Source organism: Nycticebus coucang, chromosome 6, assembly GCF_027406575.1.
Source record: "Nycticebus coucang isolate mNycCou1 chromosome 6, mNycCou1.pri, whole genome shotgun sequence".
NCBI classification, from domain to species: domain Eukaryota; kingdom Metazoa; phylum Chordata; class Mammalia; order Primates; family Lorisidae; genus Nycticebus; species Nycticebus coucang.
Window position 1 is genome coordinate 65,695,029 of NC_069785.1, and position 16,243 is coordinate 65,711,271.

Consider the following 16,243-nt stretch of genomic DNA (forward strand, 5'->3'; position numbering starts at 1 on the left):
ACTTCTTACCAGAAATTCTGGGTGATAGAAGACAGTGGAATGAGATCTTTAAAGTAGTGCACCCTGCACTCTTCCTTACCTCTGTTGAGGCAGGTCCATCCTTCCAGTTACTATGGCTAATTATTTCATAAAATGATTCTTAATTCTTCCATTTTTCTCATAACATCCAATCCAACTGCAAATCTTGCCTTCAATTTCCATTTAAATCTTCATCTAGGGTCTTATGTGCTTGGTTTTGTTTATAATGGCATCAGGAATAGTTTGAGAGCTTATTTGGAGTAAATGTCTGTTTTTCTTTGAGATAGTTTCCAGCTGTTGTCCTGGGTAGACTGCTGTGGCGTCACAGCTCACAGCAACCTCAAACTCTGGGGCTTAAGCGATTCTCTTGCCTCAGCCTCCCAAGTAGCCTGCACAACGCCCGGCTATTTTTTGTTGTTGTTGCAGTTGTCGTTTAGCTGCCCAGCGCCGGGTTCAAACCTGCCAGCCTCAGTATATGTGGCTGGCACCATAACCACTGTGCTATGAGTGCTGAGCCAAGTAAATGTTTTTTTTATAAAGATAAATCTGATGGTGCTGAAAATATTCCAGGCTACAGACAAACATAGAAATTAATTTCACGAAGTCACTGAAGCATTAGTAGAAAGTAACAGAATCCTGAGAGCCCATATGCACTGCCTGCCACCTTACAGTGGATCCCCCAGTATGCAGTTATACCCAAGGCTCCTGTGAGCAACTGCTTTGGACTCCACAGTCCAACAGCAGCTCCAGCCAGTGAGTTTTGACAGGGTTTGTTGTGCAGCATTTTTGTGACTGTAGCGGGCTAATACAGGGAATTTCAAATATTTTTTAACGTGCCACATATGAAAAAAAAAGGTGAGTTGTGTTTCTTCAAAGAGCCTCCCTAGGACCAACAAGCAGGAGTGAAAAGCATGATTTCTTAATTTCAGCACCACTGATATTTGGGCCCAGATAATTCTTTGTTGAGGAGCTGTCTTTTGTACCATACAGTGTTTAACAGCATTGTTGGCCTCTGCATTAGATTTCAGAGGCACTCCCCTTACCACACTAAGTCGTGGTAAACAAAAACGCCTACATACATTGACAAATCCCCCCCAAAGTCAGCAAAATCACTCCAGTTGAGAATCAGTTAACGGAAGGCAGATTAGGGTTTGGTTTGAGTAGGGACTCTATCACAGTGGCTGTTTAATACCATAAGCTCCTAAATTGGAAATATTTGAAGTAGATCTGTGGGATTGATTTTTTTGCATTTTGTAGGGGACTAGATCAGACAACTTCTAATGGACCTCCTAACACTGACTCTGTGGGGTAATGAGCTGATTTGAGGAGAGTGTTCCATTATTCTTACAAATATGAAATGATAAATACTGTTTAAACACTTCTCATTTGAGTTGCTTTGGGGACATCTCTTTTTTGATCTTGTTGGTATGAAGGAACAATACCACACCTTTCTTACCACTATGTAATATGAAATGGTTTCAAAATACATTTTTTAAGTCTTGGACAATGTTATTTGATTAGTAAAATCACTTTACAGGCCACAAAATTCTTTTATACTTTTTAAGGCAAAAATTTTAAGTTAAATCTCCATCAGGGAAAAACATTTTCAAAAGCATTAATTTAGTTTTGGGCCCTGATTCCTACTTGTGATAGGTGATCTCCCAAGAATCCAGAGAGTTTTATGCAGCCTGGCTAGATCTTTCTATTACTTAGAAAAAGAAATCGAAAGCCTTTTGGTGTTCACATCCTGCCTCTGGGCTGAGCCTTGGCAGGAAGACTTGGGGAATCTCCCATCTGTGGTTGCCACCCCCCAGCAGCAGTGCTTGGCTCTTTGTGACCTAGTTAGAGATACACTGACCTTGGGAAGGGAAGCCAGATGACAGCAACTTCCGTCATCTTGGAATCAATTGCTACCCTAGGCCACTGTTTTTGCAAGGACAGAAAAGTGGTTATCAGGAATGAGGGAAGGCAACAAGTATGAAAACAAGAGTACTTATGAATCTGTGTGCTACAGAACTTGGGGTATATTCAGAAGGGATGGAAGAGCCAAATACTAAATACTGCCTCTTAAAGATAACACTTGAAATGTTTTGCTTAGAAATAGGTTATATTGAAACATTCTCTACCAAGAGAATTTGATATAAGAAATTAGTAGAAGAGGAAGTCTGTTGTCACAGTAGATAGCTCCAGGTGGCATAAACAGATACACATAGTACTAGTTAGAATATTCAGCTTTCTAATGCTCTAAAACATTAGAAATTATGGAAACTTCTTTTATTAATCTGGGTTATAAATTAACTTTTTTTTTTTTTTTTTTTTTTTTTGAGACAGTCTCACTATGTCACCCTCGGTAGAGTGCTGTGGTGTCACAGCTCACAGCAACCTCAAATAATTGGGCTTAAAGAATTCTCTTGCCTCAGCCTTCCAAGTAGCTGGGACTACAGGCACCCGCCACAACACCTGGCTATTATTATTATTTTTTTTTTATTGTTATTCTTCAGCAGGCCCTGGCTGGGTTCAAACCCACCAGCCCCAGTGCGTATGGCCAGCGCCCTAATCACTGAGCTCTGGGCACCAACCTGGCCCATTTTTTTTTAAATAATCATTGTTTCTAGGTACTTAAGAGGCTGAGGCAGGAGGATTACTCGAGCCTCGGAGTTCAAGGTTACAATGAACTGCCGTTATACCATTGTACTCCAGCCTGAGCAACAGAGCAAGACTTTGCTCTCCTGCCAAATGAACATCTGTGCCTGTTTCTGCCTTGATCTTCTCTGACATAGAGAAACTTTAAAACTCAACTGGGCATATTGGCTCATACGTGTAATCCTAACACTTTGGGAGGCTGAGGTAGGACAGAAGTTTAACACCATACTACCAGGCTGGGCAACAGTGAGACCCTGTCTATACAACAAATAAAAGAATTAGCCAGGTATGGTGTCATGTGCTTATGGACTCAGCCACATGAAAAGATTGCCTGCACCCGGGAGTTGGAGGCTATAGTGAGCGATGATTATGTCACTACACCCTAGCCTGGGCAACAGAGCAAGACCCTGCCTCAAAACAAACAAAAAAAACTCGCCACCATCACCAGGTGTCCATCTGCGGGAAAGCTTCCCTTTAAACCCTGATCCTTTAAACCCAGGATCATCACTGGGTTTAAAATACATCATTCTAGTTTAGTCTAGTCTAAACCTTGAGGCCATGGCCTCTTCCTCTTCTACTTTAGTTAAAATATTTACCATCATTTACTGAAATGACTGTTTTACCAGTTATAAGAGCTTTCTTTCCTCCAACAGGTATTATGTCTTTTTAATAGTTTTGCATGTTTTTTTACTTCACATAAGTTAAATGATACGCATTTTTCACAGTATGAAGAATTTTGTTCCCCACTTAATTTTGTATTCTTAAGATCATGTATATTGTAGATCGTATAGTATTCCATTGTGTGACTACACCATGATTTATTTTCCATTCTGGTAATGACGGACATATTATTCCAGACAACGCCAATATAAATATTCTTGTATATACCTCCTTATACAGATGTGTAAGATTGTCTCTGGAGCAGTGGTTCTGAAAATCAATCATGCATCTGAGTCACTTGCAGGGCTGTTTAAACATGGATTGCTGGTCTCCCACCAAGTTGTTTTTGATTCAGAAAGTGTAGAGGGGGTCCCAACAATTTGCATTTCTAACATGTTCCTAGGTGCTGCTGATGTATTAATTTGAGAACTAATTGTTTCAGAGTATAAAACTAGCTATGGAATTGCTAGAGTGAACCAGAGAATGCAAATTTCCACGTTAATTGGTAATGCTGGATTGTCTTCCAGCAGTTTGAAAGAGTGTTTTCAGACTTGATTTTTTGCCAGTGAGGTGGGTATTAATGGCATCTGATTATGTGGCTGAGAAGGGAAATCTACATTCCTTTTGTTTTTTCCATTTAAAAACTTGTAGAATATATGGTGCTTGCCCACTTTAAATAATGTTAACCAGCACACAGAACACACACACACAAACCACACAGTTTGTTAGTGCTGATCAAATTCATGCCAGTTGCTTAAGAAGAATTACTTAGATAATTATTATGAGTTTAATATTTTATTTTATATTGGCCTTTAAAAAAAAAAAGATCTGAGGGGAAATTCCACTTTAGTGAGGAAGCTTGTTTAAACAGAAGATACTCCTTTTAATTGAAATTTCTCTTAGTGTGGAAGGCTAGTTGGGAAAAAGCTGGTTAGACATCCCAACAATTTTATTGACTTCCTCAGGTAAATTACTTGAGAGCCAGATCCAAGCCAACTTTTTGTTGAACAAGTTCACTTTCCAGATGAGAAGCTGCTGCAGAGTGGATCCTGCTCAGAAATGTTGCTTTTCGAGTTACCCTTAGAGCACGCATGTGTCCAAGTCCCGTTTCTGTCAGGCAGGGACTCTGCGGCACAGCGGATTTGAGAGCCGGGGACAGTGAGTGGCAGGGTGCTGAGTGGGCACTGGTGTCTGTGTGAGTGGGCACTAACGGTTGGCTGTCTTTCAGCTTTCATGACGCTGGTTATCATATTGCTGCATGTCTTCTGGGGCATTGTGTTTTTTGATGGCTGTGAGAAGAAAAACTGGTACATCCTTCTTATAGTTCTCCTGACCCATCTGCTGGTGTCAGCCCAGGTGAGTGTTGCCACCATGTTCAAACTGGCTTCTGGAACTCAGGTCCATCTATCTAAATGGTAGAATCTTCTCTAGATGAAAAACGTGCTCATGAGAAAATCAGGAAATTCAGAAATGTCATTTAGGTGAGTGAATGGATCATCTCTAGGTCTTACTGTAGAAAGGCTACTAATAATTTTTTTGGTGGGTCTTATTAAAGATATTTTTTCACGTGTCTTTTTTTATGGGTGTAGTCAAACATGAGACAGTCCTGCATTATGCTTATGTTATGGAGCGCATTTGAAGCAATTTCCATGATACTATAAATCCTTTATGATATAAAGTTAATAGCTTTATGTATCATTACATAAAAATTATTACAACTTGTTTGATCACTTCCACCTGTTTGGGTGTTGTAATGCTGTCTTGAATATTGCTGTACATGAAATGTTTTCCATATGTTGTTTAGATTCCAAAGCTTGGAATTATTAACCTAAATGGTATGAATGTATTTTTTAAGTACTTGATGCAAATTTCTAAAATTATCTCCATACGTGTTGAACCGATTTTGCTCATTCTGATCCATAACCAAAGCGTCCTTTTCACTCTTCCTCACTGACACGATGATAATGCCAGTCAAATTAAACTTGATTAGATCTGTTTTTAAAGTAATATTTAATGCTTTGGGTCTGACTTTTATTATAATCTCTCATATATGTACATGAGAATTACCCCTCTACTGCCTTGTGCAGACCTCATCATCTCTTACCTGATGCTGAAAAGTTCCCTTCTAGTGAGAGCTGCCTTACACTTCTCTCCTCTCCAGCCATTTTCTTACACTGGGCTTCCTGCCCTCTCATCTGTCTAAAATGCAATCTTTTTGGCTCTCTCCCCAAAACCTTTCAGTGGTGCAGGATACTAAAGTTACTTTTAATATAGAATGGCAGCTATCTAAAGCCAAATCTTTGTTGGAAAAAGACTAGAAAGGGGATGGATCAAAATATTAACAACATTTACCTCTGAGTGTTGGGATTGTGGGTTCTTTTTATCATTTTTTGTCACGTTCCAAATGTTCTGTAACAGTGCTTTTATAATCAGAAATCCAAACACCCTTCTTATAGATCAAATGGCTATATATTCAACAAATAATTACATTGAGTGCCTTCTGTGGTGCGGGCACTGTCCTAGAAGAACAAAACAAAGATTCCTGGCCTTTATAATCTAGTGGGGAGAGGCAGGTGATGAATAATAGACATAATAAGTAAGAAATTATATGGTATCTTGGGAAGTGATTGGTGCTGTGGAAAAAAAGAAAAGCAGAGCAAGCGACTGGGACTCAGAGCGTGTGTGGGGTGGGGATCTCACAATTAGATGGTCAGAGCAGGCTTTGTTGTAAAGGTGACATCTGAGCAAAGAAGTGGAGTGTGGAAATTGGCCATGTGGCCGAACAGCCAGTGCCAAGGACCTAGGAGTAAAGGGTGTGCGTGGCATACCTGTGGAAACCAGGTGGTCAGAGCAGCTGAGCAAAAGAGAGCTGAGTGGGAGATACTGACAAGGGTTGCCAGTGGGAGGAAAGTAGCTTGGAAGTGAGGGCCACACCTGAGTAATGTAGGACTTTGGCTTTTACTCCCAGTGAAATGAGGAGTCAGGCTCAGCGCCCATAACACAGTGGTTATGGCGCCAGCCACATACACCAAAGTTAGCGGGTTCGAACCCAGCCTGGGCCAGCTAAAACAGCAATGACAACTGCAACAAAAAATAGCTGGGCCTTGTGACGGCAAATGGGAGGCTGAGGCAAGAGAATCACTTGAGCCCAAGAGCTGTAAGCTGTGACACCACAGCATTTTACCAAGGGCCACGTAGACTCTGACTCAAAAAAAAAAAAAGGAGTCATCCGAGCTTTGAGAAGAGACATGTGACCTGACTCAAGTTTTGAAAGGTTCACTCTGCTGTGTTGACATGAGACAGTTGTGAAGGAAGAAATTCCAGTCCTTAAGGAAGGATGTGATGACTCGTGCGAGATAGCAGTGGAGATGATGAGGAATGGCCAGATTCAGGACATATTTTTGAAAGTAGAGCCAGCAGCAGTTCTTAACAGATATGTGAGAGAACAAGCAGGACCAAGGATGTCGCCAAGGTTTTTGGCACAGGCAGTTGGACAGACTGAGTCACCATCATCTGAGATAGGGAAGCTTGTGAGGGAGGGCCGAGAGTTCCCTTTTGGGCACAGTACTTTGGAGGTGCCTATTGGACACCTATGGGGAGATGGCAGGTAAGCTGTTGGATGGAAAAGTTTGGAGTCTAAGACAGACACCTGGGCTAGAAATGATGATTATAAAGAGTGGGTGTAAATAGTGAAGAGACCCAAGGACTGAGCCCCTGGATGCTCCAAGATTGAAATTGGGGAAAAGAAGGAACAGTGAGTGAGGCAGGAGGATGTCCAGGGCATCCTGGAGGCCGGGTGTGTTGAGGAGAGCAATCAGCTGTAGAGATGTCTGTAAAATCCACCTCCTTGTTTGACGTAAGCCTCTTACTGTTTCTTCCTGCTGCAAAGCTTACCTCTGACAGTCTCCACAATTCACAGCATTGCTGTCGTGTCTAAACTGACCTGGTGTCCCCAATAGGCACACCTTTGTCCCTGCTGTCTACCTACGGTGATTTGTCTTCCCTGCTCATTCTATGGGACTCCTGCCTGGGAAGGTTGATGTTTCAGACACTGTACCTTGCTTATTCTTATTCTTATCCATGGCTAGCATATTTTATTTAATATGGTTTGTACATCTCTCTCTAACTACAGTTGATCCTCACATATGGGCCTTATCTTGTCAATCTTTGTATCCTCAGTCCTTGGCACATAGTCAATTATACTGAATAGTTGATGTCATTCTCTTTAGTGATAACAAAAGGACCCAGAAAGTTTAGAAGATTTTATACCAAAATATTAACAGTAGTTGATGCTCAACAGCAGATTTCAGAGAATGATTAATTGTTTTATTAAAATAACATACAGAAAAGTACACGGGTATACATAGGTATACATCTTGATGAATTTTCAGTGTGAACACACCTGTGTAAGCTAGGTGAAAATCAACATATCGTCAGCCCCCATGCGGCTCCTGGGCCTCTGGTCACTGGCCTACTCAGGGTGAGCATGATTCAGACTAACACAGCAGCTTGGCTCTGCCTCTTGGTATTTGACATAAATGAAACTGTGTAGCATTTGCTCTGTGTCTGGCTCCTTTGCTCACCCTGTTTGTGGGATTCATCTTTCCACTATTCTGACATGCTCATTTGGTGCTGTCTATAGTATTCTGTGTGGCTGTGCTGTTATTTATTCATTCTACAGCAGAGAGGCCTTTATGGTGTTTCTAGTTTTAACTATTGAGAATAATACTGCTATGAACATTCTAGTGTGTAGCCCTGGGTGCACATTTCTCTTGGATATATGCCTAGGTGTGAATTGCTGGGTCACCGGGTGTGCCTCTTCTTACCACTCCGTTTTTCAGAGTGGTCATATCAACTTACGCTCCCAGCACTCATTTATGAGTTGCAGTTCCCCCACCTCACCAGCACTTGGTGTGGAATTCGCTACTGCTAGCTATACTGCTGGGTATGTGGTGGTATCATAAACATACAAATCAATAGCTTATAGTGTCATTAAAACTTTAATTTGCATTTCCCTGATTAATGACATCGAGCACATCTTCAATGTTTATTGTCCATTTGGATCAATCTTTTATGAAGTGACTGTTCAAATCTTATGCCCACTTACCGGGTTTATCTGTCTTTTTCTTTGTGATTTCTCTATATTTTCCGTCAGAGAATAGTTTGTCAGATGTATGTATTACAAATAACTTCTATGATGTGGTCTGTCTTTATATCGTCTTAATGTTGTCTTTTAGTGAACAAAAGTTTTTCATTTTAATGCAGTCTAATCAGTTTCTCTTTATGGTTTCACTTTTTGTGTTCTGTTTAATAAATATTAACCTAGCCAAATCTCAATTTTAAAACTTGTTTTATTTATCTTGTATATTCTAATTTTCTGCAACAGTCATGTATTGCTTTTAGAATTTTTTAAAAGAAAAAATGCTTTTTTAAGGAGTAAGCTAACATAAAATACAGAAGAGCTTAGCACTCTGAACAAGAAATTGAAATTCAGTAGTTTTAAGGTATAGAAGAATCCAAGAAATGCTTACTACCAGCTGTGCTCACTGAGGCCTCTTGAGAACAGGCCACTTTCTGCATAAGGTGCTGCTATAAAATCAGCCCATTTCCCTGGTGAGAGATGATAGGTCAGGTACAGTGCCTTAGCTGGGTGGGTGGGGTGAAGATGGTGGGGGCCTTGGAGACACGCCCTTGAAGCCCTTGATAAGCAAAGATGAAATCCTCCCTTTTGGTGTAGATGCTGGGGCTGGGTAGGAACCATTTTTGCACTTATCCCCATCTACAGAGGAAGGGTCCCTCCTGTCATAGGCCAGTCCCTCCACTTGGGCTCTGGACCTAAGCCATTCCCTCCTGCTTGAGGACGTCCCTGTTTTGGCTCTGCCCTCTGCCTCACATCACCAGTCTTTCCCCCTCTTCATCAGCTTATCTTAATATCTTAAATTCTTCATTATCGTCCTTTCCTCTTCCTGCCATGCCTTTTCTCTTTCCCATCACAGCAAAACTTCTCAAAGAGTAACCTCCACCATCCTGTCTCTACTTCCTCACCCCTCGTACTCCTAGTCCAGCCTGGCTTCCAGTCAGCCTCACTTCTAAAACCGTGCTTGTTCTCAGCAGCCCTGTTTCAGGGTGTGGGGGGACTGCACTTGTCAATGCCAGAAGGACTTCCGTTTTCCAGGTCTGACGGATATTGCTGTTTCTCCATCTTCACAGCCTTTCATAAGAGTTGGGCGCCCCTCTTTGGAACATTGTCCTTCCTCATCACACTGTGCTGATTTTCTCTTACCTCACTATTTGCTCCCTTCTCCGATCCCTTTACTGGCTCTTACTATTCTAGTAATTAATAAATGATGGGATTTCTCAGGGCTCAGTCTCCACTTTTCCTTTCTCTCTACAGTAGCTCCCTGGGTAATTGTATTCATGGCCATGGCCTTAAGTGCCGTCTCCAGGCTGTGCTCCTACTTTGCTTTTCTAGCCAGGCCTCTCCTCTAAACCCAGATCCCTGTGTCCAACTGCTCATTTGACATCCACCTTTGGAAAGCTCATGGTCATATAACTGTTAATGTGTCTTATTTGGACTTGATTCCTACTCATCACTCCAAACTTGGTCTTCCTCGAGCTTTTGTTATCTCATTCCGTGGCACCACCATTTAGGTAAAGCCAGAAACATGAGAGTCATTTTTGGCTTCTCCTTTTCCCTCCCCTTCTGCCCATCAGCAAGTCTTGTCAGTTCATATCATCCGCTCTATCCAATCTCGACAGTTTAAAAAATCTAGTCATTCAGGTACCCTACCTAAAACCCTTCTAGGACATGTGTTGCCCTGAGAATAAAATCCGCTCTTCTTACCAACACATGGTCTTCCTCTCAGACCCCATCTCCTGTGCTGCCCCTCCCCCTCTACATGTCATTAGTATCAACTTTTTTTTTTTTTTTTTTTTTGTAGAGACAGAGTCTCACTTTATTGCCTCTGGTAGAGTGCTGTGCCATCACAGTTCACAGCAACCTCCAGCTCCTGGGCTTAGGCGATTCTCTTGCCTCAGCCTCCCCAGTAGCTGGGACCACAGGCGCCCGCCACAACGCCCGGCTATTTTTTTGTTGCAGTTTGGCCAGGGCTGGGTTTGAACTCACCACCCTCGGTATATGGGGTTGGCGCCCTGCTCACTGAGCCACAGGTGCCACCCAGACTTTTTTTTTTTTTTTGCGGTTTTTGGCCAGGGCTGGGTTTGAACCCACCACCTCCGGCATATGGGGCTGGTGCCTTACTCCTTTGAGCCACAGGTGCCGCTCCATCAGTATCAACTTTTTGTGGGTTCTCACCTGCTCCAAGCTCTTTGCCCTCTTTTGGTTCCTCTCACTGGTCCACACAAGAGTTGGCCCACTTCTCCTAAATGTCTCAGTTTAAATGCCACTTTTTTAAGGCCTGCCACCCTAAGGGGATCACCTTGTTTTCACCTGTCTAGCATCATCACAATTATAATTATATAAACTCCACTAGAACAGGAACTTTGGTCTTCACTATCACGTAACACAGCATTTCTCAGCATTCATTCCATCAGTGTTTTTTTAAATGTATAAACTTTTGGAACCCATAGCAATTTGGGCAGCTGAAAAAGAGATTCTATTCTTTCATGTTTCCTTGAATACTAAGTATTCATACTAAAGTAATTTTGGTGGGTTTTGTTTGTTTGTTTTGAGACAGAGTCTCTATTGCTCCAGGCTAGAGTGCCATGGCCTCAGCCCAGCTCACAGCAACTTCAGACTCCTGGATTCAAGCAATCCTCCTGCCCCAGCCTTCTGAGTAGCTGGGACTACAGGTACTCACCACAATGCCTGGCTGATTTTTCGATTTTTTTTTTTTTTTTTGCAGTTTTTGGCTGGAGCTGGGTTTGAACCCTCCACCTCCGGCATATGGGGCCGGCGCCCTACTCCTTTAAGCCACAGGCACCACCCTGATTTTTCAGTTTTTAGTAGAAACAGGGTCTCGCTCTTGCTCTAGCTATTCTTGAACTCCTGAATTTAAGCGATTCTCACATCTCCACCTCTCAGAGTGCTACGACAGGCGTGAGTGAACACTCCCAGCCACTAAAGTAATTTTGGACTTGTCTTACTCTCTTGCAAATTCAAAAGCCAGTTAAGACAGAAGTGAATATAAACCTGATCCAGATTATACAACTTGTGTCTTCTGGAGAGTAGTCCATTAGGCTCTGCCTAATGACTATCTTCTAGGGTTGCCATTTGAATACAGCAAAGCATAGGACCTCAGCCAGTCCCTGTTGACTAGCTTAGTTCTACATGCCTTTGTGGGTCCATAACACATGAAATACATCATGTGTTGGGTGAAGCACGCCAACTACTGAAATATTCTGTATTTTTCTATATCTTTTGTTATCCCACATGTTTAAGAAACTTGCTGTGGCTCGGCACCTGTAGCACAGTGGTTACAGCGCCAGCCACATACACCGAAGGTGGCGGGTTCGAACCCAACCCAGGACAGCTAAACAACAATGGCAACTGCAACAAAAAATAGCTGGGCATTGTGGTGGCTGCCTTTAGTACCAGCTACTTGGAAGGCTGAGGCAAGAGAATCCCTTAAGCCCAAGAGTTTGAGGTTGCTGTGAGCTGTGATGCCATAGCACTGTACCAAGGGCAACATAGGTAGACTCTGTCTCCAAAAAAAAGAAAAAGAAAAGAAACTTGCTGTTATTACCCAAACTGATGTATTTTTCCTTTGCAGACATTCATAAATCCTTATTATGGGATAAATCTGGTGTCGGCATATATAATCATGGTGCTCATGGGCATCTGGGCGTTCTTTGTTGCTGGAGGCAGCTGCCGAAGCCTGAAACTCTGCCTGCTCTGCCAAGACAAGGACTTTCTTCTTTACAATCAGCGCTCCAGATAACCTCCGGGAACCTGCACCTCCCAACAGCAGACTGTATTTAGAGGAAGCACAACTGTGCCTTTTTCTAAAAATTTCTTTTTCTGGTGGAATTGAGAAAACACAAAACTCTCTAGATACGAATCCCATTCACGTGGCTTTTGTGCAACAGGTCTCAAAAGGGATGCATGTTAGACTCTCCTGGGGATACTGATTCCAGGCTCTGCCCTGCAGATTTCATTGGCCTGGGCATTTGGTAATTTTTAAAAGCTGCTCAGGTGATTCTGATGTGCATCCAGGCTGAGATTGCTTTTGTGTCCAAATGGGAACTTCCTGAGAACACCATAAGTGAATGAGAATCTGGTATTTAACTGTCTCCTAACTCAGCTTGTGCTGAGCTAGTAAATATCTGAATGTAGAATCCTATTTAGCCTTTGTCTTTTTAAGTTCTGAAGTCACAAAAGGCTAAAGGGCTATCACCTCTGTGGACTGTTTTCATGTACTTCACTAGTACTGTCTTAGAACATGTTAGGCACTGCTTCTGAATGCAATAATAAATACAATTTATTACTGGCTTATTCTGATAATTTAGCCAAAGTAAGATAATGATTAATGAAGTTTTTTCATTCCTAGGTTTTGCTTTATGAGGCATTGCATTGTTTTTGAGTGTAGAGTCCATTTCTTTAACTAAAAACAGTTATTTTCTGACATTATTGGGAAAGCATTCTGAAATGCAGAATTTTTGTGTAACATCTGTAAGTTGTTTCCTGTTTAAAGCTTTCCCTGGGCTCTACCCCAAGGCCACTGGCCACAGTCTTCACCATCTTAGTGCTGGTTACTGGCCGGGACTGTGTTTGAACCTGCCACCTCCGGCATATGGGGCTGGCACCATACTCCTCTGAGCCACAGGCGCCTCCCAGAAGTGAAGCTTATTGTGTTATCTCTGAGCACCCGCAGGGAGCTGAGCCATGTACCCTAGGACAGGATTCACTGGAAAGCAAGCCAAAGGGTATTCTGTGATACCACACGGCACTTTTACCCAGTATAAAATTGAAACTGTATTTTACACTGCTAAATCTCATGCTAATTCATAACACCTTTAAGTCTAGTAAATGTCCCTGGGTTTTGATAGCAGATTTAGCATTCCCTTAATAGGAGTACCCAAGATACTCATTCAGCTTCTAAACAACTCTTTTGATTTTCATTATAGAGAGGAAATGCCATTAAGTTACTAACCAGAAATTGTTCCCAGTTGATGTTTTTTTGAAAGCTGGTAGTTTGAAATGGAAATCACTTATAAATTAAGTGTTAGCACAGTGAATCCTATGTGTGCAGTAGAACATTCAAAAGAGATAGGAACAGCCCCACAGCAACAGGACAGGTGAGTGGCTTTGACAGTGTTATGGTGGGGCAGAACAATAGATGTACTTTAAACAGTAATGTGGCCAGTCTTTATAGGTAGCCATAATCATTCCAGAGGCTAAAACCTTACCTATGAACTAGTCCTTTATCAATATCAGTGCTGTCCTCCCATGTTTAAAATACTGGGCTAGCTCAGGCTAGAGATTCAAGAGGATTATAGCTTCAGCAAGACTATAAACAGTTCGTCATTCCCCCAAAGTTTATTTCAGCACTATTATCAGTTCTTCCATTGGAGTTTGCAACTTACCAGCTTTTTGCTTTTAACTGGAAAAGTCAAGAATGTGGAGACTAAACAGTAAAATTTACCGTGCAGAGCCAAGGACAAAAGGATGCTCATCGAACTGGATTTACTCTTACTGAAAAATTACGTTCTTTGATCAATAAGAAAAACATATTGACTTACAAATCTCTTAAGTGGATATTCTGATAAAATATTTGCTCATCTGTAGAGTGTGAATAATCTGAGATTATTAATATTGAGCTTTGTGGATGTTCTGTATACACTCAATAGTTTTATATTAAGTAAAGAAGCTGGATATTAGAAAATCTCGCTTGTACAATTTAAGAATATTTGATGAGACTGCTGTCTTAATTGAGCTAATTCTTTAATATTTCTTTATTATCTGTGATTGAAGGGATTTTGGAACCCTGATTTCTCATAGAATGTGAGTCTTGTTAGTCAGCTTAGGCATTTTTGTTTCTGATAGCCGTGCTTTGCTTTATGCCTAGGAAGCCTGGCGGGGGGGAAGGGTAGACTTCCTCTGTTGCTGTGTGTTGATTGTAAAAAAAAAAAAAATTGTATTTCATCTGTTACATATAAATGAACTTTTTGAGCCCTGACGACACTGGAGAGGTTGAAGCAGTTTTGCTGTTGTGTGCTGCCCTCCCCACAAGGGCTTCTGTGGAGAGAAATGCAGATATAGTTGAAGTTGGCCTTGGAATTGTGAATGTTGTTGCCAAGTGAATGATGTTGATTTTGTTCTCTAATGTAAGCTGTCTTTATTTGAATTACTAGTTGTACCTGGAGAAGTTTGGTTACCTCTGTCCTGGCCTGCCTGCCTGGCAGTATAGTAGCAGCCGCCTCTTTTTAAAGAGCATCTTAATGAAAACATGGTTGGAAGGAATTAGTAATGACTGTTTGCAGACTGCATAGAAAATGGCTTAGGGTCCCAGTGTTAATATTTTTATTCTCAAGCACGTTTCCATGTTTGCTGAGAGTGGTGGATTCACGCCAGAATGGTAGGTGTTCATACCCGTAGAGAGGTTGCCTCCTAAGCAGTCATGGCGGCAGCTTCCTCCTACCTGGTGCTCTGCTGCTCCCCTCTGCCCAGCCCCAGATAGGCCGTAGCAGTAAGCGTGGGCCCCGGGGTCACCCCAAATCCTGGCTGGCTGACCAGCTAGGGTCGCAGCCTGTCACGGGCATCAGTGGCCTGCTTCCTAGAAAGAGCTTCTTAAAGGTGTTGACCTTTTCCTAGCTAAACTTTTCTGGGCCCCACCTTTCCTAACTCCAGGAAGACAAGGTAGATGTCACGCAAAACAATTTTGAAGTACTTTGCTTAGAGCATTTTGTTTATGATTGCAATGTTTACATTTCTTGTTTACCTCTGTTAAATGTCAGTATTTAGAAGAGGTGGATATTGTCTCTGTGTAACATTGTGTGTAAGTTATACTGTGACATATACTTGCAGCATGAGACCTTGAAGTCAATACACACTGCGATAGACCTTTCTAAACCTGTATTTTTCCATGAACAATAAAAAGATTATTTAGCAAACGACTCATTTTTCACATTTCCTCTTCTATGAAATAGTGTATCGTTCAGTATCTTTTACTGCAGTTTTTGTCTCTTATAAAACTTGGCTGTACATTCTCATACTGAACAGAGATTTTTTTCGAAGAGAAATTCTTTATCTCATTTAAATTTATAAGGCCCGTTTTATATCTGTGTATTCAGAAACAGTTTGGTATAGAGAAGTTTCTTGTGGTGTCTGAAACCAAGCAGAGGGCTAGTCTTAGTAGCTCGTGCCTATAATCTTGCCACTTTAGGAGGCCAAGGTGGGAGGATCACTTGAGCCCAGGAGTTGAAGAAGACCAGCCTGGGCAACATAGTGAGACCCCATCTCTACAAAAAAAATAAAAATTAGCGAGCATGGTGGCTAATGCCTATAGTATCAGGTTCTCAGGAGGCTGAGGCAGGAGAATCGCTTGAGCCTGGGACTCTGAGGCTCCAGTGACCTATGATTGCATCACTGCACTCCAGCCTGGGCGGCAGAATGAGACCTTGTCTCAAACAAACCTCACATCCCAGAGTCCTCCTTTACGTAGACGCACTATGGACCCTCACACTTCCACCTTTTACTTCCTGCTTTTAGCACCAACTGAAAAACATCCTATTCCTCCTTCAAGATCCTGTTCAATTCTCACTTCCTTTGTGAAGTTTTCCTGAGGAGACTCAGAAAAGCAAATAGCTTTCTCCACTGTTATCCCTTATACCCTTTTTAAAACCAAAGAATAATTTGCTACAATAAATTTCACAGATTTAAAGTTTTCGGTTGGATGAGTTTTGATGAATGTGTACACCAGTGTGACCACTGCAGCAGTCGGGAGAGAGGACGTATTCCCCT

General features: G+C 41.9%; 1 protein-coding gene across 2 annotated transcripts in view; it reads left to right on the forward strand.

The window, feature by feature from the left end:
* APH1B (aph-1 homolog B, gamma-secretase subunit) overlaps window positions 1-12,350 on the forward strand; it is a 30,460-nt gene extending 18,110 nt beyond the window's left edge. The window contains exons 5-6 of one of the 2 annotated variants that reach the window (XM_053594415.1): window positions 4,550-4,677; window positions 12,054-12,350. In XM_053594415.1, coding sequence (XP_053450390.1) covers window positions 4,550-4,677; window positions 12,054-12,221 — 296 coding nt within the window. In that variant the 3' untranslated portion in view covers window positions 12,222-12,350. The remainder of the gene's footprint in view (window positions 1-4,549; window positions 4,678-12,053) is intronic. The other variant, XM_053594416.1, reaches the window with a different exon arrangement.
* Window positions 12,351-16,243: the final 3,893 nt, after the last annotated feature.